We start from the raw sequence: 26,873 nt of genomic DNA on the forward strand, positions 1-26,873 counted from the left end.
AGGGCTATGAAACAATGAAGCAGTGGCTTAAGACGGTTAATCCCGGTAATGGTAACGAGCGGACGTAAATGAAAATGAAAACTACAGGCCGGGCTTTTTGAAGCAGCAGCTGTCACTCATGCAACTAGGGAAGAAACTAGGGAAATGTTAGGGAACAACTGGCGTAGGGTAATGTGCGTCAGCGCAAGACCGCAAAACAAGTAATTAGCTATAATTAACTTAATGCGAAACACCACGACTGGAGCTAATTGACAATATTTGAAGAAAAAAATATTTTAGTTACACATGATTGTTAACAACATTTTACATCTTGAGCCAAGCCCATCCAAGCCAAGAGGCCAGGTGTTGCGGCACAGAAAAGAACCTGCATTGTTTGGGTCGCTTTAAATTTGTGCTGTTAACCTGACAGTTTCCTCGCAGCTTTCAAAGCGTACACTTACGTTGAAGTAGCTGGGTTATGTTGCTGACTGTTTGTAGAACATTAGATGGTAAATTTTGTGCTTAACCACAGCGTAAAGATCAACAGTAAATAAGTTATCAAACGCCGTTCTTAGCGTTTCGCCTACACGCCAACACACAGGTTTCGCATTTACGTATTTTGGAATCCTACGAGCGACATGGAAAAATCGGCAGATGTAGAAGCAGCGAGTGAAGAGCCAGCGGTAGTAGGTTGTTCAGGTAGCGTCATCGCTTTCGTTTTGTGTTTCCGCTGGTGCTGTTCTCTGAACGGAGCACAAGAACCACAATTTCTCCTGAAAGTGCGTGCTATTCCCCGTTGTGTCTTACACTTTTTTCCGTTCTTCTGCAGGCAACGATAATGGTCCTGCCACAGCGACGGACTCTGCAGAACCGAGCGATGTAAGTGAAAAGCTACTTAGCCGATTTAGCTTAGTGTTCATATTGATGTCGAAACGATGTATACCCCAGTCGCACGGGGCACCATCGATCACTATCGATTCCGATCCGCATTGAATGTCTTAATAACTATTGACTCCCTCTCGCACCTTGCGCAAAGGAGCCAATCGCGATCGAGAAATTCAATACCGATCGGCTTTGTAGTGCCTGTACAACATAGGTAATAGAGACTTTGATGCTCATGTGAACAGCATCAGCTGCATCAACTTCGCCGCTTGCATTCAAAGCGCCTAGAAAACTTCTCAAGTCGTGTGCAGTTACGAGTAACTGCATGCGATTTGCTTGACAGCTATAATGCTGGCGCCCATAAAGAGGCCGTTAAAGAACTTCACGTGCCAAATATTCGCTGCATTATGATAAGTTATGATGTCGCGAACATCCAGGTCAAATATTACATTTCCTTACGTTATCTTGAACCTACAGTCTCACAAACTTGATTGAATTTTCCTGTGCTTTTTTAATTATCCCCCATTCTCTCGTGGCCTCTTCTGCATCACCTCGTTTGTTCGCGCATTTAAGAGGGCATATTACTGTTATTGGCCATTTACTTGTCGGTGACTAATGGTAGAAGTGAAAATTAAATGAGTGCTGAGCGCTCCGACAGATTTGGCTAGAATTGCTAGAATTACCCGGACAAAAAATTAGGAAGTGCTCTTAGGATACTTGCGGCAGGGACTATTAGCCAGGTATAACTGCGCTACTGTTGTCTTTCAGACAAAGAAGAAGGCTAAGTGGACTAAAGGCAAACGGAGGAAGAGGGCTCGTGATGTCAATGCACCGGAACGACCACTCACAGGCTACGTCCGTTTCCTGAATGATCGGCGGGAGGGTGTCCGAACTGCGAACCCTACGGCCAGCTTTCCAGATGTCACAAAGATCCTGGCCATTGAGTGGAGCAAGCTTAGTCCCCAGGAAAAACAGGTAAGCCGGCGCTTGTCACAGAATGTGCTGTAATCTAGCTCAAATAATGTAAAAAAATTATGCAAAATGGCAAGTATGGTCCATTGTGAAAGGAAACACACACATCAGCTGCTCGAACTTTGAGGGTGCTTCAACTATGGGTGCCATTGAAAGCAGTGTTCATGCACTGAGCGGGTGCTTGCAGAGGGGTGAGCTTCTGCTGCTGCATGCAAAGTCACAGGTTCGATTGCAGGCCATGGTAATCACATTGCGATTACAGCTGAATACAAAAACACTTGTATACCTAGATTTAAGTGCATGTTATAGAATCCTAGGTGGTTGAAATGAATCCGGAGCCCCCACTATGACACCTTTTATAGCTAGTGCTAAAGTATTCTTTAAAAAATTCAAATTTTGTAAATGTCGCAGTATAGGTTGGTTAGCAGAAAAGAAGACGAAGGCCACAGTTCCATTTCTTAAATTTTATGCTAAAACCCCATCACCATAGGGCATTATGACATTGCGGATTTCAAAGTATTTTTTTTCCATATTTCGGACATTATGCCTCAATAAATGTTCTTGAAACTTGCTAAATTCACTGTTTGTCTTCTTTAAAATATGATGTAGTCCATCTTTGCCACTAAATGTATTGACAAGGCCCATGCAGATGGTTTCAAAGTCCATGATGTCGCAGTCAACTGGTGCAGGAATTTCAAGGCCATGGTGCCACCCATTGTATCTTTTCTGGCTTACCAAACAATCTGCTCACAGTAAGAGTGGCTTTTTGAGATTACAGAAGGTTACTTTACTAATGCAGCTTCTATAGCTTTTCTTTTTAGTGTCTCTTTAGACCCATTAATTTGAGTCAATCTAATTGCTCTTCACTTATCACAAAGCTGGGCCTTGCACACTTCTTGCAGGGTGAAATTCGCTGAGGCCCCACGCTCATATGTTCACCTTCGCAGCTAATCGGATGAAAAGAAAAGTCTTGTTTGGTAAAACTACCAAGTAAATTGTTTTTATATAAAACTTGGAAGCTGCACGGTAAAATTGTATTTCATCCCTGTTGTTTCTTTGTATAGGTAAGTACCTAGATTTGGAAATTGAATTCGGGAGGTCTGCTCATGCATTGGTGCCTGGGTGGAAGCAGCATTCCCAGTTCACATGCAGCCTTTGTCTATTCATTTGTATCGCACATGCCTGCTCAAGAGTCGAAAGCTGGGCTACTTGAATGTCGTTTGCATGAATTTTAATGAGGACTTGCTTTTTTCACTGAAACTGACGCATCTGCAACTCGTTCCTTGTTCTCTTATTAAAATGATTAAAAGGTAGATAACTATTTGCTTTGAATGGAATCTGTTGCACACCAATTTTAGCAAGGTTGACAGGCTGTCAGCATTGGCTTGCATTGCTTCACATTAATGCTTTGTTTTGTTTAAAACATTTCATTTACTCAAAGTGTAAGATTCTTTTTTTTTTTCCACTGACCAAATTATTCTGTTAGCCAACCCTTGCTGTGAATGATGATGCAGGCACGACTCCCCATCGTGGTGGCCACATTATGGAAGGGACAAAATGCAAGAATGCTTGCATGCTTTGCTTTAGGTGCACATTAAAAATTAAAAAAATAAGGTTAATAGTCAAAGCTAATTCAGCGTGCTTCACTTCAATGTTTCTCATAACCCATTTTGCAGCATTAGGGTAGAACGTGGCTAATGTTTGTCCTGAGTACCATATTTACTCGTGTAATGATCGCACCCTGAACTTGTCGCAGTGATATGTCATGTGCCAAGTCTAGCTAATGATGATCGCGCTTACCATCTGTTGAATGCTATGCGAATGACTCTTGAAGACATACCAAGCGGTCTGCACGCACCCAACATTCTTTAGCAGATGCCCCCTTTCATTCCTTTGAACACTTTCCGCACTTCCATGAAAAAAAAAAAAGAAACGCTACAACCAAGCTTGCCTCGGCTTTATTATTTGTAGGCTTCATAATGGTTTTGGTCAACAACAACAACATAAAGGGTGCCTTTCGATTCTTCTCGTCTGCACTCGTAAGCACGCAACAAATTGCGAGCGGCAACGATAGTGGCGAAGTTTACATTGATACGTTAGAAGTGTACCGTATTCGTACGCTGATGCTTGTAACGCAGCTAAGATATTCGCCCACCATTAGCGGAAACGTGCCATATTAGGATAGCAGTGAAAACAAATGCTGCAGTTTCCGCAGCATGCCCACCATGTGTTTCTGTCACTGGCAGCTAAGTGCGCCCATCTCTGTTTCTGTCGCCTCAAAGTGGACATGGCTATGTTATTGCCGCAAACTTGCCGATATTAACAATATTATTCATTACTGATGCGGAAGAAACTGTTTCAATGTGTGCAATGTACTCGTGAGAAAAAAAATAATCGCGTTAGGCACGTTCAGCTTGCTCCGCCTGCCGTCATTTTTGTTTTGGTGTCCCGCACTGACAGCAGCAGCCGCCTACTTGTCATCTCGCAGCAAATGCGGAATGAAAAAAGAAAATGTTTCTTTTCGTGGGAAATTTAATCCGCGTAATGATCACACCCCTGAATTTGTGCAATTTTTTTTAACAAAAAAAGTGTGATCATTATGCGAGTAACTACGGTAATTGGAGCTATAGCACATAAAGCTATTCTATGGATCAACTTCCTTTCTCGCTGTGGTGGCTTTGTGGCTGTGCCATTTTGCTTCTACACATGAGGTTGTGGGTTTGATTGTCGCCTGCCCAGTGGCATTTTGCTTTGGGCCAAAAATGCTAAAGCACACGTTCACCTAAGTTTAAGTGCATGTTAAACAACCCGAGACGGTGAAAATTATTCAGGGGTCTTCTTAGCGGCGCCCCTTGTAGCCTGTGTGTTGTGTTGTGACATTAGAGGTACACCAAAAAAAGAATATTGTTTTACAATGCCAGGAAGGTTACTCTTACATTGAGAAGAGGATCGATAAACCAACAAAAACTGAGAAATGAAGTGTGGGTGATACTGTCGCCTTGAAGTTCCCACACCAGCTCGCTGTGATGCAAATATCTCGTGATGACGTACCAATGAGCCCAAATCTCAACACTGATCAACAGTGATGTCAAGGATTTTGACATCACCTGCTTGGGCCTAGGTAATGTTTTATTGGTAAATGCGGGGTATGTCGTGTTTTAAAAAGCCAGAGATTGAACTTGGCAAGTTTCAAGAACCTTTACTGAGCCACAACGGCCGGAACATGAAAAAAAAAAGTACTTGGAAATCTGTAACATCACACTGATATACCAGGAATCGGGTTTCAGTGTAAGACTCACAAATTGAGCTGTGGCCTTTATTTAGAAATATAGAGTTTTAAGGGGAGACGCTCTTCAAAAAAACATCTTTTAAATATTTGTACTAGAGACTTGAAAATACACCCACTTATAGAGCATTACAAGCAGATTTCAGATATGCCCTTAGTTTCTGTGTAGCAGCTATAGTTCTTGAGTTATGTCCTACACAATGGCAAAATAGAGCAATTTTGTGGCCACATTATTGTGTAATTGATTTTCGCAAAAAGCTTTGGGCTGCAGCTTATTTATCTCTTTGTAGACCACTAAGTGTCGATAGCTATTCAAACAGCATCTACAATTACTGCAATTATGAAAAAAAAATTAGAAGTCAACTAATTTTTTTTCACAATGACATGAAAATAACCTTGTACATTCATAATTGTCTTATACTAACAAAATTTGGTGCACTTCCTCTTGAAGATATGTACAGTGCTTATACTTGCTTTAAGATTGCTATATCTCCCAGCAGTAGTAGCAAAACTACAAGGTTATACTTAAGGGAATTGAGAAAAAGATTAGTTGAAATACTCTAATCTTTTTGCATAGTTCTGGTAGTTGTATATGCTGTTTGGCTAGATACTGGCACTTTGTGATCTACAAAGAGCTAAGCAAGATGCTTTTTGTGAAAATTTAGTACATATAGAAGTGCCCTCAAAGAAGACTATTGTGCCGTTGTGCATCACATAACTCAAAAACTATAACAGCTACACAAAAAGTAATGAAATATTTGAAATCTGCATAGAAAACTATAATCCGCTGAACTTTGAAACCTCTAGTACAAGTTATAAAAAAAGAACTTGTTCCGAGGAGCATGTCCCCTTAAGAGAATACTTTATCAGCCTAACTATGTGTTTTTATTTTGTGTTCTTTTAAACCCCACAATTTGATTTTTGATTTGGATCACATTCCTCCTCTTCTGCGGCTTCATATATTAGTGCTGTGTCTGACACTTTCTGCTTTGCTGTGGACCAAACACAGCAGCATCAGTGAATGTTTCCTTGCTGTTTCCTTCAGACACTGGTGCAAGGTTGAGCACACTCACGCACGTGATTCACACAGGGCTCTAGTGCACTTATAGATTTATGTGCACAGTACCAGAAGTATTCTCACATGCCAACCTTGTCCCACAGCAACCAGCGTGCTGGCATTCCTAGCATACTGCGTGCATACTGAGCCAATTTTATGTGATGCTTGGCAACTCAGCATCCTCTATTGTCATATCTACATGCATGGTGCTTCCACACATTTCATTGATGATGCAATACTAGATTATTGTTCAGCTACAGGAAATTAAGCAACACTGTGAGACAACCTGCAGAGTGCACCTTTAGTAAGTTAGCATGCAGCTTTAAAAAATCGGAACATCAGAAGATACGTACACGATGCACAAGAGGGTTCTACATTTGCCAGTTGTTGCATGACTCTGTTATACCCTTGTGATTGTATTGTCTGATTTATGCAGACTTGAGTGCACCTCCTTGCCTACCTGAACCTGCCACTATCTCTCTGTTTGGTTTAGAGCATCTCGGGAATTTTCCGACACAAAAGGAAAAGTGGCTTCTCATTGACACCACATTGGCAGCCAGACGCAAAATTCCTTTCCACGAGACAACAGTGGACGAGGCTTGTGCAAACATGTTTTGGTTAAACTCTGATAAGGACCTACTTTTTTGCCAATGAAATTTGAACTTGATAATACGAGCAGTTGTGCTCACTTTGTGCAGAAATACTTGGATGAGGCTGAGAAAGACAGGGAGCGCTACTCGAAGGAAATGGAGCAGTACCAGCAGACAGAAGCCTACAAAATCTTCACAAAGAAGCAGCACGAAAAGAAAGTGAAAGGTATTTACAACTATTTTAATTTCTGCCAATAATTCATGTAGTACGAATATTTCCAGAACTCTTTTCAATGAAAGTTTTTTGAAGACAGGGGCAAACTCAACTGAACATGAGAAAGGACTGAGTTGCTCAATGAGATGTGGATTGCCCGTTACACTTCAGAGTGTTTGTGTGAAGACAATCTTGTTTTTCTAGCACATCATGTAGGTTTGCTGTGGTCGTAAATTATGTAATAATCACTAATTATTGAATTCGTCATTGTTGCAGTTCCTGATGTCCACAGGGTTGAGAAAAATACATTACCAAGAAAGCCTTTGCTGCTGTGCCTTTAATGTTTACTTGTACTCTCCAGTGTAACAGTGTTTATAGTGCTTAGTTGTCATATTTTCACTGGTCTCTTTAGTATAAAAGTGACTTAAGGCATTTTGGTCCGTTTTGCTTGGCAACAAATCATTAAAACTATACTTAAGTCAGTGGTGCTTCCGGTGCTGCCCTAAATCAATTTTCATTTTCCAGCACCCTTCGTTGTGATATGGAGCTTTTAATGCTGTCTTTGACTTTGAGAAGGAGCTTGTTTGCATTCCCTTTTTTTTTTCTTATTCAGGGGCAAATTTCATTTGACGTGCCCATATTTGTGAACACAGAAGTCCTGCTTATGTTAATTTATTCTTTTTTGTTATTTTTCAAGTATCTGTGGTCCCATTACTGCATGAGCATGTACCACTTCTCATGAGATCATGGCAGGAGAACCCTCGCTGTCTAACACAATGTTTGCTTCCTGTTCAGGTGATGATGCCAGTGCAGCAGCCACTACAAATGGCACAACAGCTGATGTGAGTGTTGCTTCTGCTAACTGCATGCTTCCTGTTGAGTTTCAAGCAGACTTGCACACATTACGGAAGATAAGTAACTGGTTAAAATTACATTCTTTAAAAAATGTAACTGATTATGGTTACTATTTACTGCCCTACAAAAATAATAGAGCAATTACTTTCGTCCCTATTTTATTAACATTTCTCAATTACAGCAAATACATACAATGAGGTGACCTGGCTCTTTCAATATGCCCTCTTCAGCTCTTCACACATTGTTTATCTTTACTGAGAATTGCTTTTCAAAAATTTTTTTTATAATGTTATCTCATTTTCTTGTGGAGATATCTACAGCGACACTGAAAACTCGCTCAATGTACGGACTGGAAAGAAGGACTGTGAGGGTCCTTCTTGAACCCTTAGAGGGTGAAATTTCTTTGCCAAATGCGATCCCCCTGGGTCAAATTTTTTTTACTGCAGGTTTAAGATCTCCAGAGTGATTTGTTTTGAAAAAAAAATTTATTGAAATTTTTTAGAGCGACCATGAAGTGACAAAAAAATATTTACCGTAGGTAAACATGCCTTGTTTATTCAGATGGACTTGCATAAATACTTGTAATAAGAATAAGAAAGTAGATACACAGGAATGGATATATTCCGATTCGGCACTTGGGTTCAGTTGGAATATATCCATTGTGACTCATTTGCAGAAGAGCAACCGGTGCGCACATCTATAGCGTGATCGAACTGTGTATGGGAGCACATGCAGCTCTATGGTTGTGCGCCCATCAGAAAAACCAGATGAGCCAGAACCTTGAAGTAATCCTTGGTCCCATCGCCAACGAGGGTCAGTCATTTCTTGCGAGGGACAGTAATTTTTCACGAGTCACAAGAAAAAAAACGCAGGCGTAGCAGCATCGTTTGTATATACCAGTGCCCACTTGTGGACAGATGTAATCGCACCCCAGCGAGTAATAAACGGCTGAACATTTAGCGGTGACTCTTTGAGAGATTAGAAACGAGATAGACACGAATTCTTGCGAGTGCAACAAACATAAACAGCCTATAAGACAAAACCAAAACTTACAGCTTCATGGATGTGTGAGTGGTTGCTAATGCGCTGATATAAAAAAGCCATGAAATTGAAACCAAGAGAGTACAGAGTGAAAGAAAAAGAAGAACCTTGCATCCACATAAGGTAGCAGCACTTGCTGGGCAACTGAGAGTTGGAAAATTGGGGCGTTTTTCAAACATACAGATAGTATCATAAATATATGGCATTAACCATTTTAAACTTGTTCGTGGCACTGTATATTTACCTCTTAGACTCCCAAAGGGTTAAAAAACTTTTCGGGCGAGTCTGAACTCAGCTGCTATAATTGACCTTAACAGCCATAAGCAAGAGCACTACAATGTTACGTGCACACAGCTGCACGGACACATAGTTAAATGTCATTCTTTGTTGTGGGGGCCACCAAGCACACTGCCCCAAGTGGCAAGCAAGCCAAGTGTACTGTCGAGAAGAACCTGGCTACTAATACACTCAACCCCGGATTCCCAGAGACAAGCAGAGACGCACCAACCAACAGCATTCAACTAGCAACCCAGCCTACCAGCATAACAATATTACAATAAACGGTGTTCATTAGTCGTAACTGGCCCTGATGACTACATGGAAGCAGCGGTGGGATAGCCAAGGTAGCAAGGCGCCCACGAAGATAGTGAGCTCAACATGAGAAGCCGCACACTGAAACTAGTGCCATGTCAGGCTCGTGACAGAGACGGAGCGCGTGCAGACGCCGCTTCCGTCGCAGTGGCAATCAAGCCACTTGCCGTAGAGCTTCTGGCAAAACTCAACTACCGCAAGCCTGAAGTAGAACGCAATCGCATCGCAGGTTGGAATGCTACCACCTCATCTGCAATCTCACAAGCCAGGACAGAACGCCACAAATTAACATACTGCTCTACGCCATGGGTGAAAAAGCGGAGGACATGCTCGTTGCCATAAAACTGACTGAGAAACAAATATCGTTTTGTCACGTCATGGTCGAGTTCTTTTGAAAAGCATTTTCTGCCCTGCAAAAATGTGAAGTTCGAGTGAGTGAGATTGGAAGCAAGCTCTTGGAAGCAAGAGCCGCATGAAAGCTGTCGATGCATTCGTTACCGAGCTTTTCAAGATGGTGGAAATGTGCAACTACAGAACTCTCGAAGATGAGTTGATTTGGGATAGGTTCATGTCAAGAAACTTGGTAAAAGGCTGTAGCGTGACACTGAACTCTCTTGAGAAAGTGATTACAGCTGCCTGCAGTTCGAAGGCCGTCAAACTGCAACATAAAGAAATCCTCTTCATCGAACAGCCGACTCGTTCTAGGAGAAGTATGCGCCCAAGCGAGCATGAAAGCCCGTTGCGAAAAAATGAAAGCCTTGTTCAGGTCGTCACGCCTGCAATGCAGAAGCAAGGTGGAAGACAACGCTGCAAGTGGTATGGCAGTGTGTGCTTCCACACAAAGGCACAGTGCCCCATGGCGAACAAGACATGCAACCACTATGGGAAGAAAGGCCACGACGCTTCTGTGTGCCTGTAAAAGCCCAAGGGTGAAACCTTGTGCTTGCAAGAAGGATTAAGTTGCTTAGAAGAACTACGTTTAGGCGAAGTCAAAGTAGGACCAACCCATGGCAGATAACTTACTCTGAACAAGGTGCCTTTCACCTTCAAGGTCAACACTGGCACTGATGCGACAGCAATTGCACACAACCAGTGTGACGCAAGCATCATAGGACCCATCAAAGCAACAAAACAGCTACTGATAGGCCCAGGTCAGACAGCGATCGCTACAGTAGGCTACACGACGCAACAATCACTTGACGTGGTGCCAAAATCCAGGAAGCAGTCTTTGTCATCAAAGGTTAAATCAAGCTCTGTTTAGTCGGCCAACCATACAATCACTCGGGATTCTGCAATGCCTTCCTGATTTGGCTGACGCGTATGCACGTGACCGACATTTCTGATTTTGTGACTCCTTAGCCCGAGCTAACGTCTGGTTGTGGACTCATGAAGACGGAGTGCCACAAGAACAATGCCAAAATTTAGTCAGTCATCTATACTAGGCGTGTGCCACTTTTATTATTACCGCTTGTGAAGAAGTAGCTTAAAATTACGGAGGGCATAGGCATCATCCAGAATGTAGAGCAAGCAACGGAATGGTGTATTTTGATAGTCGTCACATTGAAAATGAATGATCTCTGCATTTGCATTGACCATGGCCAGCTGAATCAGCAGATCATTTGTGAACGAGTGCTTATCCCTACAGCCAAAGAGTGCCTCACAAAACTAGCCGGTGCAACACCTTTCAGCCACCTGGATGCACTAGTAGGGTACTGGCAGATTCCCTTGGCCGTGACTCTCGTGAATACACAGTTTTCATCATACCAGTCAGAAGGTTCCAGTTCTTGAGACTGCCCCTCAGAATCTCCACGGCACCTGAGTTCTAGCAACGTGAGATGCTCAGAGCACTGGAAGGACTAGACAGGCTGAGCTATCAGCAAAACGACATCATCATGTCAGCTAAGACAATTGAACAACATGCCAATCTTTGGTGTGTGTTCAAGAAGCTAGAATATGCAGGTGTTATCCTGAACATGTACAAGTATTCATTTTGTCAAACTGAAGTTGCATTCCTAAGGCACATGGTATCTGCCACAGTCAGTGCCAACCTGGGGAAGGTCATGGCCATTACACAACTTGACCTACCACTAGATGTGCCGGCAGTCAAGTTCTTGTTAGGCTTCGTAAAACATCTGGTGAAATATCTGCCAGGCCTAACAGACCTGACAAAGCCCTTAGCGACTTGCTACACGAAGATGCTGAATAGCACTAGGGCTTAACTCAACAGCAAAACTTTCGAAAAAAATCAAAAAATTTTTAAATGCTCGACTGCTTCATACAGTATCAGCGGACACTTCTTCATACGGTCTCGGGGCAGAGGCTGCTACAGCAGTCGCATGAAAGGCACCACCAGTGGCATATACAGCACAGTCCCTCACTTAGACTGAAAGACTATTTTCTGCATATACCTATCAGAATCAACCTTTCATGTGGAAACAGACCACAAGCCTCTAGCCATGCTACTGATGACCAAACATCTTGATGAGCTGAGCCCTCGCCTTTAACGTTTCAGGGCGCATCTTCTGGAGTACGACTACACAATGTCCCACTCTTCTGGCAACAAGTTGCACACAGCTGATGTTCTTTCACGGAAGCCTTAAGGGAAACTAGTTGACGAAAGCAATGAAAGAAATCTCAAGACTGCAGTGTGCGAGTCTGAAGAAATAATACCCTGCTTCAAATCAAATGTGAGACAGAACCAGGGCAAGCATGCAGACTGACAAAACACTTTCCCAAGGTAGGGAGGGAGCATCATGTCATGACTGACTGTTCACGGGCTGGCATCTGACCTGAAGTGCTACGTTGAGGCGGAAACCGACGTTTCCCTCGCTAATGGTTTGCTCTTTAAAGGCGACAGAATAATCATCCTGCCTGACCTCAGGGTACAAGTTATGGAGAAACTTCATGCAGGCCACTTGGGCGCAATGAGATGCCAAGCAAGGGCAAGAGAGTGTGTATGATGGCCAAGCAGTGGAAAGATGACAATGTGGAAAGATGTACAACTTGCAAGTGCATAGGAAGTCCAGGTACAGAGCCCCCGCTTCTAACTCCATTGCCGGCTAACCCATGGGAAATAGTTGGCTTTAATCTCTTCACATTCAGAACAGCTGGAGAGAAACTACTAAAAGTATCGCTCAAGTTTTGAAGGCAATGTTTATGTGGTTTGGTGTTCAAAGAACAGTACGCACAGACAACAGCTTGCAGTTCACCTCTGCTGAGTTCAAGGAACTTGTACATTGTTGGGACGCCACACACACATTGTTGAGCCCTTACTATGCACAGGGTAACAGTGTGGCAGAGAGGAACATGCAGAGAGCAAAGCAGCGGTGGATGAAGTCGGCTAATGTAAATGAAGCGCTGCTTGTTTTAGATCGACACCTGATGTGGAAGGGTTTACGCCAGGAGAGCTCTTAATAGGCTCCTGAACACCACTGTACCAACAATACCAAGAATGCTTGTCCTGAAGTGGGATGACAGTGAGTTCAGACATTCAAGTGAGGCCTAATGAAATGACCCATAATTTTTTTTTGTACTTCATCTTGCGGAATGTGTGACTATAACGGCCTGATGGCACTGAAGTACACAGCATGCTCCGTGTCAAGATGTGAGAGCAATGCAAGTTAAAGTTGCAGATTGCGATGCCCTTGCCATGAAAATTCTAGGTTTGTTTACAGGCTCTTAATAACTGTTGCCTTCATTGATATTCGCATCCTTTCTGCTCTAATGACTTTGAAGATGCTGTCACTCATCAGTCCTAATTACATCATCACATTGTCAACTGTACTGCATTCATCAACCATTGCACCCACTGTTGTGTTACAACAAGCAGTGTACGACCTTTAAGGTATTCCTGGAACAATGCAGCAGGGCTGTAATACTCACTGACATTGGCATGCTCATCAAGTGCATTGCTAGTGCTACCATTAGCGCTAATGCATAGAGTAGCTCAGCGGTGTCTGCGGAGTGCAGTGGTGACCCTGGTACATGACATTCGTTATAAAGCAGCAAATCAGCTGTAGGGGACGCCTAAATTTCTTTGTTGTGATATTCGTTGTAGAGGCGTTCACAATACATATAAAAGATTAGAATTCAGCTGGGACATAATCAATCCTTCGTTATACTGGTTATTTCATAATAGAGGTGCTCAACTGTAACTTTGGTCACTTTGTTTTCTTTTTCTTCTTTTGCAGGCAGCAAGTGAAGACAGCAAGAAGGATGAGATACCTGGCTTCGACATTCCTATCTTCACGGAGGAGTTCCTCGATCACAACAAGGGTCAGCATCATATGAAAGTCTTCTGGGATGCTGATCTAACTGATTCAGTCATTAATTAATTTATTCTTTTTGCTGCAGTATTTAAAGGTAACTGGTAAAGTTTACTTTTAAACACTGCAGCCATGAAGGTGGTGTGGGAAAAGTGGGCAATGATATAGTAAACCACAGACCTAACATGATAAAAAAACCAGATTACTTTTGACCTTGTGATAAGAAAAAGTGTATTGTTGTATAATATTATGTGGTATTACAATAGCTTTTCATTAATTCGATTCCATCAAATTGTTTTGGTTAGGTAATTCGATTCAAACTGAAGGTTATGGTCAGCGCCCGTACATTTCTGTGAGCCAAGACAACTTTATTATTTCCGTCCTGAAATTGGCCTTCACTGGATAACTTGAACTTGACCAGCTGGCACGAACATTCCTGACCCCAAAGTTTACCCTAAGCGTAACCCCAATGTCTGCAGCGTCTATTATATAACGGGGCAGTGAAAGCGCTAAATATCTGTTATTTCCTGCCAAAAAATGCCTACTTTCAGCCTGCTCAGGGAGATCTTCAGAAGAGAACAGCAGCTCACAATAACTAATTACAGAACAGTCGCCGACAGATTTCTTTTACTCCAAAAATTCGGACTTGATGGTTATTCCGTACTTCATAAATGCACCGTCAGGGTTCCCATAAAGCTAATTCACTTTCGCGACTGATTTTTCAGATGAATTTAGACGCCACAGTTTCATTTTCCGGACTAAATCACTCCCTCCGAGCCATGCTACCCGGTCTTGGGGGCCGCCATGTTGGATTTTTCCCCTGGCTTCGCCAGGCTTGGCTTCCAGTGGCCTGCTCTATAGCCTCCAAGATTGGAACACACATGGTTTCAATAGAGAGCATGCGACATTCTCCATTCTCGGAGGCCATGCCTGCTCTTCCTTAGCGAACAAAACGCTCTAGGCAACGGAACTTTCTCTTGTTTGTTTCTTTTTTTCAGTCAGCATTATCATCACAATCACTTAATTCAGGATACATTTTTATTCATTTATTTATTTTTAAAGTTTCAGATGTTATTTGCGCGTGGTGAGTCCATAAAGCAAGTGTGTCTCGGAGACAGCGTCGCATCTTTGTATGTGTTCGTGTGGTTTTGAATTTGTGTAATCAGCACCACCTCATGTGCCTTTGCGAGATCCAGGTTAGAGTGGCTAGAATTCTGGCCATCCTAGCTAAGTGGTGCGCAGAAATGGGGCTTGTTCCTTCGATCGCCATGGCTCGAAGACTGCCAACACAGTGACGCTCTTGTCAGACTGTATATGGAGATGATGTCACTCTTGCGCAAATCCAAGTAGATCTGACTGCCTCCAAGCGTAGTATGAGGCAGGGCATTCTAAGCCGCTCTAAGCCTAATAAATTATATATTTTTTTTTGGCTGAACAAGTCTTTTGGAGTGTATGATTTTTCAGACTATATTTTGGTCCCTGCGAGGTCCGGAAAATCAGTCGGTGACTGTATTGACCTTATTCCAAGACGCACCTTTTTTGTTGGTACGAAAATTGTTACGAAAATTGCCTGCACAGCACAATCATATACTAAAACAAAATTGCATTCGCAGAGCCAGGCTAGCGAATGTTATTGTTATTATTGCAAGATGGTAACTGAACAAGTTCTCACTAAGTGGGTTAGAATAATAATTTTTTCAAATGAAATTGAATGTGAATACAGTAGCCGATGGATTTTTAAGACTAAAAAAATTCGGACTTGATGGATATTCTGGAATTCATAAATGCACTGTCAGGGTTCCCGTAGAGCTAATGCACTTGCGGCACCGATTTTTCAGATGAATTTAGGCCCCATTGTTCGATTTTCTGCTCTAAATCACTCATTCCAAGCCATGCTACCCGATCTTGGAGGCCACCATGTTGGATTTTCTGCTGGTTTGGCTTCCAATGGCCCACTTTATAGCTTGCAAGATTGGGAGGTGCACACATCAATAGGGCTATTTTTTTCGCACTTCGTGCAGGCTCGGGTAGACGAGTGTAGTGCAAGGCAGAGGCTGTGACATCGTGTGCTGCAGTTGGTTCACTGGGCCATAGCCAATTAGAGCAGACTACATGGTGTATTGTGCATCAGCAGATGAAAAGCGTCTGACTTTGCACTTACTGGCTGCATATGTGCCCATGTCTGAAACAGAACGCCAATGTGTGAGTTTCATCGCCACCACGGTGACACTCTTTTTTTTTTAATGCGAGGATAAATGCCTCCTGTCACTCCTGCACAAATGCAAGCAAATATGATCGCCTCCAAGCATAGTATGAGGCAGGGCATTTTTAGAGATCTTTTTAAGTCACTATAAGCCTAATAAGTTTTATTTTCTTGCGTGAATAAGTTTTTCAAACTATTTTTCAATCCCCACGAGGTTTTGGAAAATCGGTTTGTCACTGTATTCGAAAAAAATTACCTCTGAATATTAAATTGGATGTAGAGTATTTTTTATTTCTAAAGCAACACAAAATATGAACTTTGTGCAGAGTCCACTTGGTAAAAAAAGAAATCGGGTGTATGCACATAATATAGTTCACAATTAGACATCCCGGTAACTGAGACGCTTGTAAATAATAAGCAATCGGTTTCAACTATATGGGGCAACATACCAATGACAGTAACGAAACAAGGGAACAGCATGTTACCAGATACATGTACACAGCTGAAGTTTCAGGCTATGCCACTGGCTGACATTTTTTTAAAGGGTGGAAACATGGTGAGACTCTCCAGATAAAAAATTGGAACAAATTCATATGTAGGCTGCCTAACAGTGAGTCATTCTTATTGATTCACTGGAAATTGTTGAGCAGAAGTTACCTGCACCGTGCGTTCACTCGTGCAAGTGCATTCGCTCAAAAACTGGTGCCTCCATGCAACAATCGCACCTATAATCCAGCAGAATCATTCGGATAATACACAAAAGGATAAAACACTTATTTCAATGTGTCTCTTTCCAAACTTCACTTGGTGTCTTTATCCCTTGTATACTTTCAAAATAAAAGAATATTCAATAATATCAATTGAATATAGCTGGGACTATCCGATTGTTATTCGAAATATATAACATTTGTACGCCTGTAATTGACATATACCATAGATACGATATATACCTGGTGATATGACATATACCATACAGGTGTGTGTACATGCGTATGTAATTGATGAAGTCAACGTGTCAGTGCCCAGTGCCATTGCTAGTAAATAGTAAATGAGGACACTTCAGGTCAAGGTAATGCACAGACCTAATTTTTGCACTGTCACCTGGTCTTCTCTCCTTTAGTTGTTTTAGTATGCCTTGAGGGGAAACTTGGTGATGCAGTTTATCCACAGCTATTGCTAAGTTCTCAACATTTTACATTTTTGTGTAACGATATTCTATGCTTTTGAATAATCGTGCTCGAGTGAAGTGCAGTTGCAGGCAGTGTACTCGCGAGGCTGGGTGACGCAGCTTATGACCACAAAGTACAGTATTTTTGCACCACCAACTGTTATCGTGGCATCGAAGGTGGGGTTGTTTGATCCAGTTTAGGAGGAGCAAAGTCCTGATGAGAATGTAATTTCCTGAAATATAGGGACTTTCAGTTTCTGCTTTAAAAGAACGGGAACCTTCCGATATGAGTGTGGTGCTACCCTCATGAACATTACTGAAGGTACCCTATGTAGTAGCTGAAGCAGAGAACAGCAAGGAACAGCAGCAAGCGTGCTGAATGCAAACTTTTTCACATCAAATTCCATACATGTACATAAATAATTGATATAGTATTTTTAGGGAAAGTTGTGGCAGCAGCAAAGTCAGCTAGTGTGCACATGCCATTGCAATGCAACATTTTCTGAAACACGGTAACAAAACATCTGCGATTTCTATACTATGCTGGCATGAACATGTAAGCCGAATATTATTCCGCTACGTGCAGCAGGGAGCCCAGGATCCCTCATAAAAGATCGCTCACTCTCATCCGCGGCTTTCAAGGCCATCTCTATTACGTTCCACCTACGACGTTGTGGACCAGTGCATGACAGTGTATAGAGGCCAGCCATTGGGCACAATTGTGCACGATTGTTCATGACATTGGTTTATTCCTAAGCCGAAGCTCACGCATGCATATGCAGCTCTCCAATTTTCTAGCAGATAGGGACATAGCGGTTATCATGTCCCTGCCCGCACTGTTATCATTACTTTGTCACTCCCTGGTACCTTTGTCAGATGCCAACCTTAAGGGTTACCATAAGTGCACTGCAAAAAAGAAGAAAAAAGCAATAACGAACCAATAGTCAGGGCACTGCTATGTGTGCCACCTTAGGTGAGGGAAATGTGTTAAGGAGGAATGCGGAAAATGTTGCACTTTTCATATCACTGTTATATAATAAGGAGGCCCTAGTCAAAATTGTTGTGGGAATATATTTATTGGAAGGTATTGCCAGAGACCTTTAATACTTTGGTATTGCACTTTTGCCTGTGTATTCTCAGTTTTGAAGAAAAAGTGTTGCCGGGCCCTTTTATGTAAGGCTCGCATTGATGTGAAATCTATGACAACTGTCGACAGTGCCTACTGCTACTATCACTTTGGATTCCCCTTTTTGTGAGCCTAGGCCCAACATTAAACAGCTCTATTTAAAAAGCTTCTGCGTACACTGTCATTGTTTCTACTGCAACTGCTGCATGACAGTGCTGTCATTGTAGCAATGTTAATGTTCCAGGATGTGAGGCAGAGCTCCGACAGCTGCGCAAGTCCAACACGGAGTACGAGGAGCAGAATGCCATTCTTGGCAAGCACATAGATACCATGAAGGCAGCAATAGAAAAGCTTGAAGTGGAGACTGTCCAACAGAAGAACAACAACCTTGCCTTGCAGCAGCATCTGGCCACCTTGCGTACGAACCTTGCGGCAAGTTTTTCGAGCCTGCCATTGCCTGGTGAGTCACTCAGTACTACTGGAGAAAATGGGAGCTCTGTGCAGTTTCCAACTGATAATTTGGGCTCAATAAGGACCTTCTAAAGGTCTGAATAAACAGGATTTCAAAATAATGTATTTGCCAGGACATTGGGGACCTTATACAAGAGGCCAAAAAAGCTTGTCAATGCATTGCTGCGAACTTATGTGCGACTTGGTCAGTTTGTGTTTTGGCCAGGTCGTTGCAGATAGACAAAAAGCTGTCAGCACATGCACCAAATCTCCATTTCCTAACTTGAACAGAAGTCAACTATGCTCTGACAGTTGAATGATTGCAGGTTTTTTCACTACAGTCGTTGTATGGCATTTCATCGCTGCCCTTGTCAGCACAGACAGACAGTGGACTTGGTGCCATTTAAAGCTGCTTAATTCTAAATGGCAAAAATTTGTAGCACCAACCAAGGAAGCTGCTTGAGACCATGTTACTATGTAAAGGAACAAACGTTGGGGTCGCAGAACGCATGGAGCAGGCACAACAAGCTGCAAATACAACTTAGTGGTTTGGCTGAACTGGTCTCGTGGTTTGGGTTTGGGCACGATTAGGCTTTTCTACCTTTCCTTCACATTTCCCACTTTTGATTTTGAGGAGGCACTGGCTATGGATTCAAAACAAAAGCATTACTCTTGTTGCTTGACTCGGTGGCTGAATTATCACGTGGCTGCTCCAGCGGAGTTTGAATTATTGAACACTGTTCTGTAAGCTGGTTGAAATTTCGCTCCTCTTTGTGTTGCATCTACGGAGAGTGTGGCGGTGCCACAAAGCTGTCTGAATAATCCAGCTTGTCAGAATTACTCGTCGATGATTGCACGTTGATTCTGGCGAGCAAAGCTTTTTTCAGGTGGTGAGCGTGAAGTCCAGGAGAGGAGGTTGCCTGGCAACAACAATACAATGATGAGATAGCAATGGCAGCATAATGGAAAGGGAGATAACAACTGATACAGCAAATCTAAATTTGAGCTCTTAAGTGCTGTTGTAGTAAAAGAAAATTTATTGAAATGCAGCGAGTGGTCGCAGGCTGCTGCAGAAGTGTTACAGGCCACAGAGTGCTGCAGCCTAACCATGCACATTTGTAGGCAGCACCTCATAGTTTGCTTGTCCTTGTATTATTGTGAATGCACATGTTTTGTAGTATATATAAAAAAATAATCATAGAGCGTCTACAGACTATTTGCTTTGGTAACCATTCTTGGCAATTCTTTTTGCCTTGCCCATAAACTTTTTCTACTTTTACACTGATATATGACATCCTTTTGTCTTTTGATAAATTTTGTGTGCTGGGGAGTGGTCAGCGACTCTGGATATTATTATAGCATTGCAGGATTTTGTTAATTACGTGCCTGATTTGGCAAAATGATTTTCTGTGTGAGGTTCTGCTTCTGCATATGACCTTAGAATGTCCAGTACTTAGCAGGGAGGTGCTTTGATCTGATCCTTGTAGTTGACAAGATATGGACATAAAAACTGTCTAGTGTATTTTTGCATCAATGCAATACAAGCATGTCATTATGAGAAAATTACCTTTCCTTTAGACCATCATCATCAGCATGATGATCACATTTGTATGTCCATTCCAGGATGAAGGCTACCTTGCGCTAGCTGATTGCAAATTATGCCTGCAAATTCCCTAATTTTATCGCACCACATAATTCTCTGCTGACCTTGACTGTGCTTCTCTTCCCTCGGCACCCATTCTGTAACTATAATAGACCACCAGTATGCCCTACGTATTACATGGCCTGTCCAGATACATTTTCCCCTCTTAATGTCAGCTAGAATATCGGTTACCTAATTTGTTCTAATTCACCCTCCCCCCCCCCCCCCCCATCTTCCTGTCTTAACGTTCCTGTCCCTTAACCTAACCATTTTCATTCCATAACTTGTTGTGCGGTCCTTAATTTCTCAAGTTTCTAGCCCATATGTTAGTAGTAGTTGAATGCAATGATTGTACACTTTTAGAAATAGCGGTAAGATGATGATCATCACTTAGTAATGCCTGCTGTATGCTCACCAACCCATTTTGATCCTTCTGTAATTTCCTTTCATCATGATCCTTGGTTTTCTTTGCATTTTCGTAATGTTCAACCCCAGTAGTTGTTCGCTTAACCAGATGACTTTTTCTACTGCCTAAAAAAGAAAGGGCATTGAGTTCATATGAAGCTTTTTCCTCTTTACTCTGATGGTGTGGCCTTGTTGCTGATTGGCAGTTTGGAGTGTTGCATTTCAAGCATTAGGCATTGTAGTGCTAAAGCTAAAATAAATATGCTTGAAGATGTGTATTTATACAATTTTTGCAGGAACAAGTGAAACAGCAACATTGGACAACATAGACAGCTACATGGCTAAACTTCACAGCATCATCTTGGATCGACCACAAGAACATGAAGCACTAATTGCTTCTGTCCGTGAGATCGCTAATCGCATGGAGTACCAAGGATGAACACAGATTAACACTATGCCAATGGTAGATAAACTTAAGCATTTGTGTGCTGTACATAGTGCTTCATTCTTACTTACATTGCTGAACTGGCCGATCAAATACATCTTCATCATCTACTTTCATGTGTGGCTTGAATGGTTTGTGATATAAAAGGGAACACTGACTAGCAGTGTGTGAATACAAATGGACTTGGTGCATTCACATAGTGTACGTAGTTCATGCATGCCATGTTGAAGTGACAGAATAAATACATTCTCATTGCCTACCTCTTCGCACAGCTCTTTTTCTCCTTAAAGGGACACTAAAGGCGGATACTAAGTTGATGTGGACTGTTTAAATACCATTCCAGAAACCTCGCAACGCTTGTTTCCTGCCAAGAAAAGACTTAGTTTATGAGAAAATTGCATCTGGAGGGTCTGATTACTTTTATCGCTATTCAAATCTCCTGCCACCCAACCGGGTGAGTGGTGACCTTCCATATGCCATTGCCACCCTTTACTGCCATCGGTAGGGTGCCGTGGTTGAGTAAAACTGAAGTGCGAAAGCGTGGGCGGTGTGGAGTCGAGCGAAAACGAAACCTTTTGAACGCCCGTGTCATTGTCAAGGGTAATTTCAATTAGCTCTTTCTTCCAAACAAGGAAGTAGAACTGGAGAAGAAGCATTTTATTTCGTCTTATAATACAGTACTAGGATGTTCTTTTGCGACGAGTGGTTGAGTACTAGGCACAGATTTTAACTGAGGAGTGCTTTCATCATTGGGCAAGTACATGAATGTCCCGAAGGAGTCTCTAATCATGTCCTGCATTTACCTAAATTTCTCGATTATTGAGGCTCTGTTTGTGATAATGTTGACTCCTTAGAGATTCTTCTGCCACTTCCACTTTAGCTTGTCTTAATATTTGTCTTTAGTGTCCCTTTAAGTTGCCAACCACATTGATTTAAACAAGACAGACTCACAGAAAAAGGAGGGGGGGGGGGGGGCTTGAATTGATCAACAGTGGACAAACTGGCTATCTCTGGAACTAGCATTTGAGCAATGACTCCACTTTTTGACAATCACTTTTTGAAATATTGGCTTGAGAAACATCCCTTCTTTATCTGCTGTTGATCAAGCATAATAACAAAGTAGTAATATTTGTTGACTTCCAGCAGATAAAGCCTTGTTTTTATGCATTTGGATTTGGGCACTTCATTCCAGCTCTATTTAATTGAGTTTGCTATAAAAAAATATGGTTACTTATACATAGGGTTATTCGTTTTCAGGTTTTATATTTTTTCAAATTCGGGGGGTAAAAATCGGGCGTTATTTTTCAGCTTGATAATAGGGAAGAAATCGGGTTTTTCGTGAAAAAATTCCGCAATTTGGGTTTTATCGGGTTAAATTTGCAAACTAATAATTTATTCGATTTGCTCTAACCGGTGGGTAACAATTAGGGCTAGATTTTGGGCTGCTTTCAAGAAAATATTGCAAAATTTGGCGTTTCTTTGGTAATTATTACTCGCAGTGAGACGCAACAGTCAGTTTTGAGAAAAGAAACATTTTATTTACGAGGGCTGGTCATCGGCATTCTACACGTCCTTATTAACATATATACATCTCGGTTTCCATACGAGACCTGTCTGGTCTCTGCAGCTGCCATTAGCTAGGCACAACAATGATAACGCTGCATTTGCTAGCCTTGGGTAACGCACAGTTGCGTCGTTCCAAAAGTCCATCACTTCAACACCTTCATTTGTGGGGCTTGCTTCCAGCAAGTACTGGTTGAACTCCTCGCGAAGCGAGCCTACATCGTCTATCACGGAATTAAAGAGAGGTCGGTAGTCATCGAACGACTGACTCAGCAGCTGTTCTGGAACGGATCGAGTACGGCTCCCAGTTTTCACAATGTCAACTGGTTTTCTTCTTTGTCTGAGACGTTCCGTTTCAAAGTGCAGTCCTATTTTGCGGAGATTTTGGTGCAAAACTCTTCACAACAAGTTTTTACTAATATGGCACTGCTCTTGGGCAACATAGACAAAACACCTTTCGCCTGATCACTTTTACTTTAATCGTGGAAAACTCGTTGACAGTCTGCTGTAGCTTGACGTTTATGAGGTGATCGAAGCTTGGCATGAGGAGTTCTCCGCTTTCAAGTGTTTTCTGGACATCTAAAAGAGGCTCGAGTGCATCTCTTATTAAGACTGCCTTTGCATAAAGAACCTCTTGTTCAGGAAGTATCGCTCCAATAGCTTCCGCTTTGGTACTATCGTGCGAGCATTCAACATGCTCTGTTAATGAGCTCCACACTTCTATGACGACAACAAGCGCTTTGTAGAAGCTTTGCCATCTGTTCGGAACTACAGAAGGAGGCTTTTTTGCATCAGCGCCAAACAGGCTATTAGAGGCAGATATTTCGGTGTACTTTTGGTGCAGCTTGTTAGCGTGCTTAAATAATGCTCCAAACTTGATCACTGCGGATCGAACATCAGACACGCAAGGTGACGAAATCGCATGGTCAACGCTCACATGGATCAAATGGGCTAAGTCTGTCTGTCTGTCGGCCGCTTTGGCCGCCTCTCGCCTGCGCGCCAAGTGGAGGCACAGCAATTCCGTGGGCAAAGTTGTTTCAGAAATCGGGAAAAATCGGGTTTTACCCGATATTTTAGGAACACGTTCGGGGTGCAAAAATCGGGTAAAATCGGGTTTTACCCGAAAACGAACAACTCTAGTATACATAAAGAAATGTTAAGTTCAGGTTGATTAGTAGAGTATACAAAAAAGCAGTATAATAAATAGGTGCCTTTGCATCAAAACCGTGGTTTTGGCGCGTAAAACCCCAGATTTCAATTCAACGCGCTTGGCCGCATGCCTTTATCAGGGCGATAAGAATTACCCGAGGTTTGTACATGTAGGTGAAATACCATATTTTCGCCTTAGATATACCTGAAGGCCGCTGTGAAGTACGGGTTGGTCCGATAGCGGTGAGAAACGGAAGCGATTTGTTCAGTAGCGCGTGATCGAGCTCAGTCATACCCATGCTTAGACACTTTTTACGCAGTTGATATGTCTTATTCACGTGTTCTTTTCTGAACACAAAATTTATTCCATTTGGTTTTGGTAAATTAGCTCTCTGACACTCTTGCGCACGTCTACCAATTGAACGGATTTAGTGACACCGCTGAACCCGCAGTGTTTTGATGCGTTCAAAAAAGTTTTGCAAATAATAAAGAAACTTAAATTTTGTGAGCACAGCGTGAAGGCTCTTATGACCACTGTGTAGTGAAGCGCAATCGCAATGTGAAGGCTACCAATGGGAAGACAACCGTTGGTCCATAATGGTCACGGAGCCTATGCGTCGTACAGCGAGTTTCGGCCACTTATACATGTAGCTTATGAATAATAAACGGCGTTCTAGAAAGCCATTTTCAAGCAACCTTTCTAGCTCATAAGTCGGTAAAATATCGCCAATTGTTCATCAGATTACTAAAAAAAGTGGGTGACTGCTAAGTAGAAAACATTGCCGCAAAAGGACAAAAAGAAAAGAATGAAGGCACTAAGTCTAGCGACAAAATCGCTAAAATGGTAACACTGATTAAATAGCTGTAAATTATAAGAAGCAAACCTGATTTTGTGTTTCCAAAAGATGGTTAGGTTAGACGGCCACAGCAAACACAGGATATGTGCAAGGGTTGGCACATTAAACTCTTTTTTGACTGCCCAAAGTATGTAACTGCTTAGTGGGGCTGGCCGAGCGTCACCTGCTATACAGCGTCAGGCGCCGACGCCCGAAGCACCAAGCAGGGGATACTGCTTGGTATCCGTACCTATGTGGGCGCAACTGTGAGAGAAAACTTGCCTTCAGCTGTTGCTTTGTTGTATTTGTCACTGTGCAGCCGACAGTGCCAGCTTTCACGGTGGTGCGTGTGTAGCGGGAGGGCATGCCTACCTCCCCCCGCCCCCCCCCCCCCCCCCGCGCACAAACACGCATCGGTAGATACGGCTACGACCATAGCCTATGCTACAACAAGCATGGGGTCACGCACGCGCAGGCAAATATAAACACATCTCACTCGATGATTTCGAGCACTCGCTGTCACAACGCTAGCGTGATGAAGAGCGCTGGCAGCGACAAGCAAACGCCTCTTGCTGCCTCTATAGTTTCACCGTGAGGACGCACCCTTCTTGACCAAATAAATGAAAGCAGTCTTGAAAGTACTTGAAAGCTCAATTGCACTATTGAGGTTCCTAGTAGGAAAGACCAACTAGCCCGAATAAATGCCCAGATCATGTCCTGAAAGACTACTGCAGACGTGTATATGTGAGGAGATTTACCAGCAGGAACCGAGTAGACCCTGTGTGCTATATACATACCGGAGATTAGTGCCCTGAAGAACCAGTGTGACCGAGACTCCGCATGCAGCAGGTGGAGGACAGACCCACATTATCAGGGCTTAAGAGGCTTTCTGTAGACTCGAGTGATCTTGGTCGGGTCTCCAGGCGCCATATTCCCGGCTTCCGAAAGTGGGAGGGCAAATGGTCTACCTTGCCCCCCAGTAGATACGCCTATGCACACACATTACGGTGAATAGCAACTGTATGAATTTATTGCTTGTTTCTTTGTATTTTACAGCTTCGAAATAAAAAGAAAAGAAGCCCCGCCCACAGCCTCATAATTGCCAGCCACTGTTCCTCCGCGAGTCTGCAAACAGTTCGTACTTCAAGTTTTCCGTTACCTAAATAAGGCGGTAACCACAAAAATAAAATTATTAGCGAGTAACTTTATACGTTTTCACTCGTCTAGTATAGTGTAATGGTGAAAGCCTAATTTTTTATTGTACTGAAATAAAACGCTTGCTTCACTGCAATTATTTATCGTCAAGTTTCACTTCAGCTGGCAGTGAAGTTTCACGAGTAAAACGGGCTCAGCAATGGAGTGAACTCTACCGCGGGCTTATGAAGAGTGAAATGTTCAGACTCCATACACTTTGTCCATGTCTGTTGCCCACCTTATCGCTTCCGCCGTTGAAAATACTCTAAGAACAGCAGGTGCTCCGGAGGTATCAAGCACGACGCCATTTTGCAAAGGTCGCATGACGACCATTTTGTTTGCTTCTGTGATTGGCTGGCGGAGTAACACAACCCCGCGCTGTTCGTGTGCCTTGGTTGCGAACTTCTGTTTAAGTTGTATCCTGCTATAGCAAGCCTACGAGAGTGGCTTGTCGGGCTAATTGGTACATGGTTATGCTAGGACAATTCCAGCAAACTTGAAAAAGGGAAAAAAATTGAGACAAACATAGACAAAGCGACAGTAAAGAAGCGACATAAGCAACGTGGCCTTTTTGTCGCTTTGTTTATGTCTGCCTCTCGATTTTTAGCACGCCTATCACAATGTACACAATACCTTCTTTCTGTATACAGAAGCAGTGACGCCTTGCTGACGTACAATTCTCCTTTTTTGTGTATCGAATAAAGCATTCAAATATATTTCCCGAGAGGACGATATCCTTGTTAAATTCTTAAAATTGATTTGAATTCATTTCTTTAGCTGTTCAAAATTTCCCAGCGGTGATTCTCTTCAGACTCGGATAATCTTTTTCTTAAATCAGCAGATTCTTGGTGGGTGCGGGCCATTCTCGGAGGAAAGCGTAGAAAAGATCTGCTCACGCCATCTATCGCGCAATCTGGCACCTGTAGAAATCTCGATCACACTTCACTTGCTGCAATGCAC

General features: G+C 42.6%; 2 protein-coding genes across 3 annotated transcripts in view; one reads left to right on the forward strand and one right to left on the reverse strand.

Annotated features, from left to right (window-relative positions):
- LOC135915433 (isatin hydrolase-like) overlaps nt 1–26,873 on the reverse strand; it is a 358,063-nt gene that overhangs the window by 230,328 nt on the left and 100,862 nt on the right. The window lies entirely within an intron of this gene.
- Hmg-2 (High mobility group protein 2) lies at nt 321–21,430 on the forward strand. Its single transcript, XM_065448499.2, has 8 exons — nt 321–678; nt 809–858; nt 1,630–1,836; nt 6,875–6,992; nt 7,776–7,822; nt 13,658–13,742; nt 18,474–18,689; nt 21,023–21,430. The coding sequence occupies exons 1-8, from the start codon at nt 618–620 to the stop codon at nt 21,163–21,165; spliced, it is 927 nt and encodes a 308-aa protein (XP_065304571.1). The 5' UTR covers nt 321–617; the 3' UTR covers nt 21,166–21,430.

The sequence above is a fragment of the Dermacentor albipictus genome, chromosome 4 (genome assembly GCF_038994185.2).
Source record: "Dermacentor albipictus isolate Rhodes 1998 colony chromosome 4, USDA_Dalb.pri_finalv2, whole genome shotgun sequence".
Classification (NCBI taxonomy): domain Eukaryota; kingdom Metazoa; phylum Arthropoda; class Arachnida; order Ixodida; family Ixodidae; genus Dermacentor; species Dermacentor albipictus.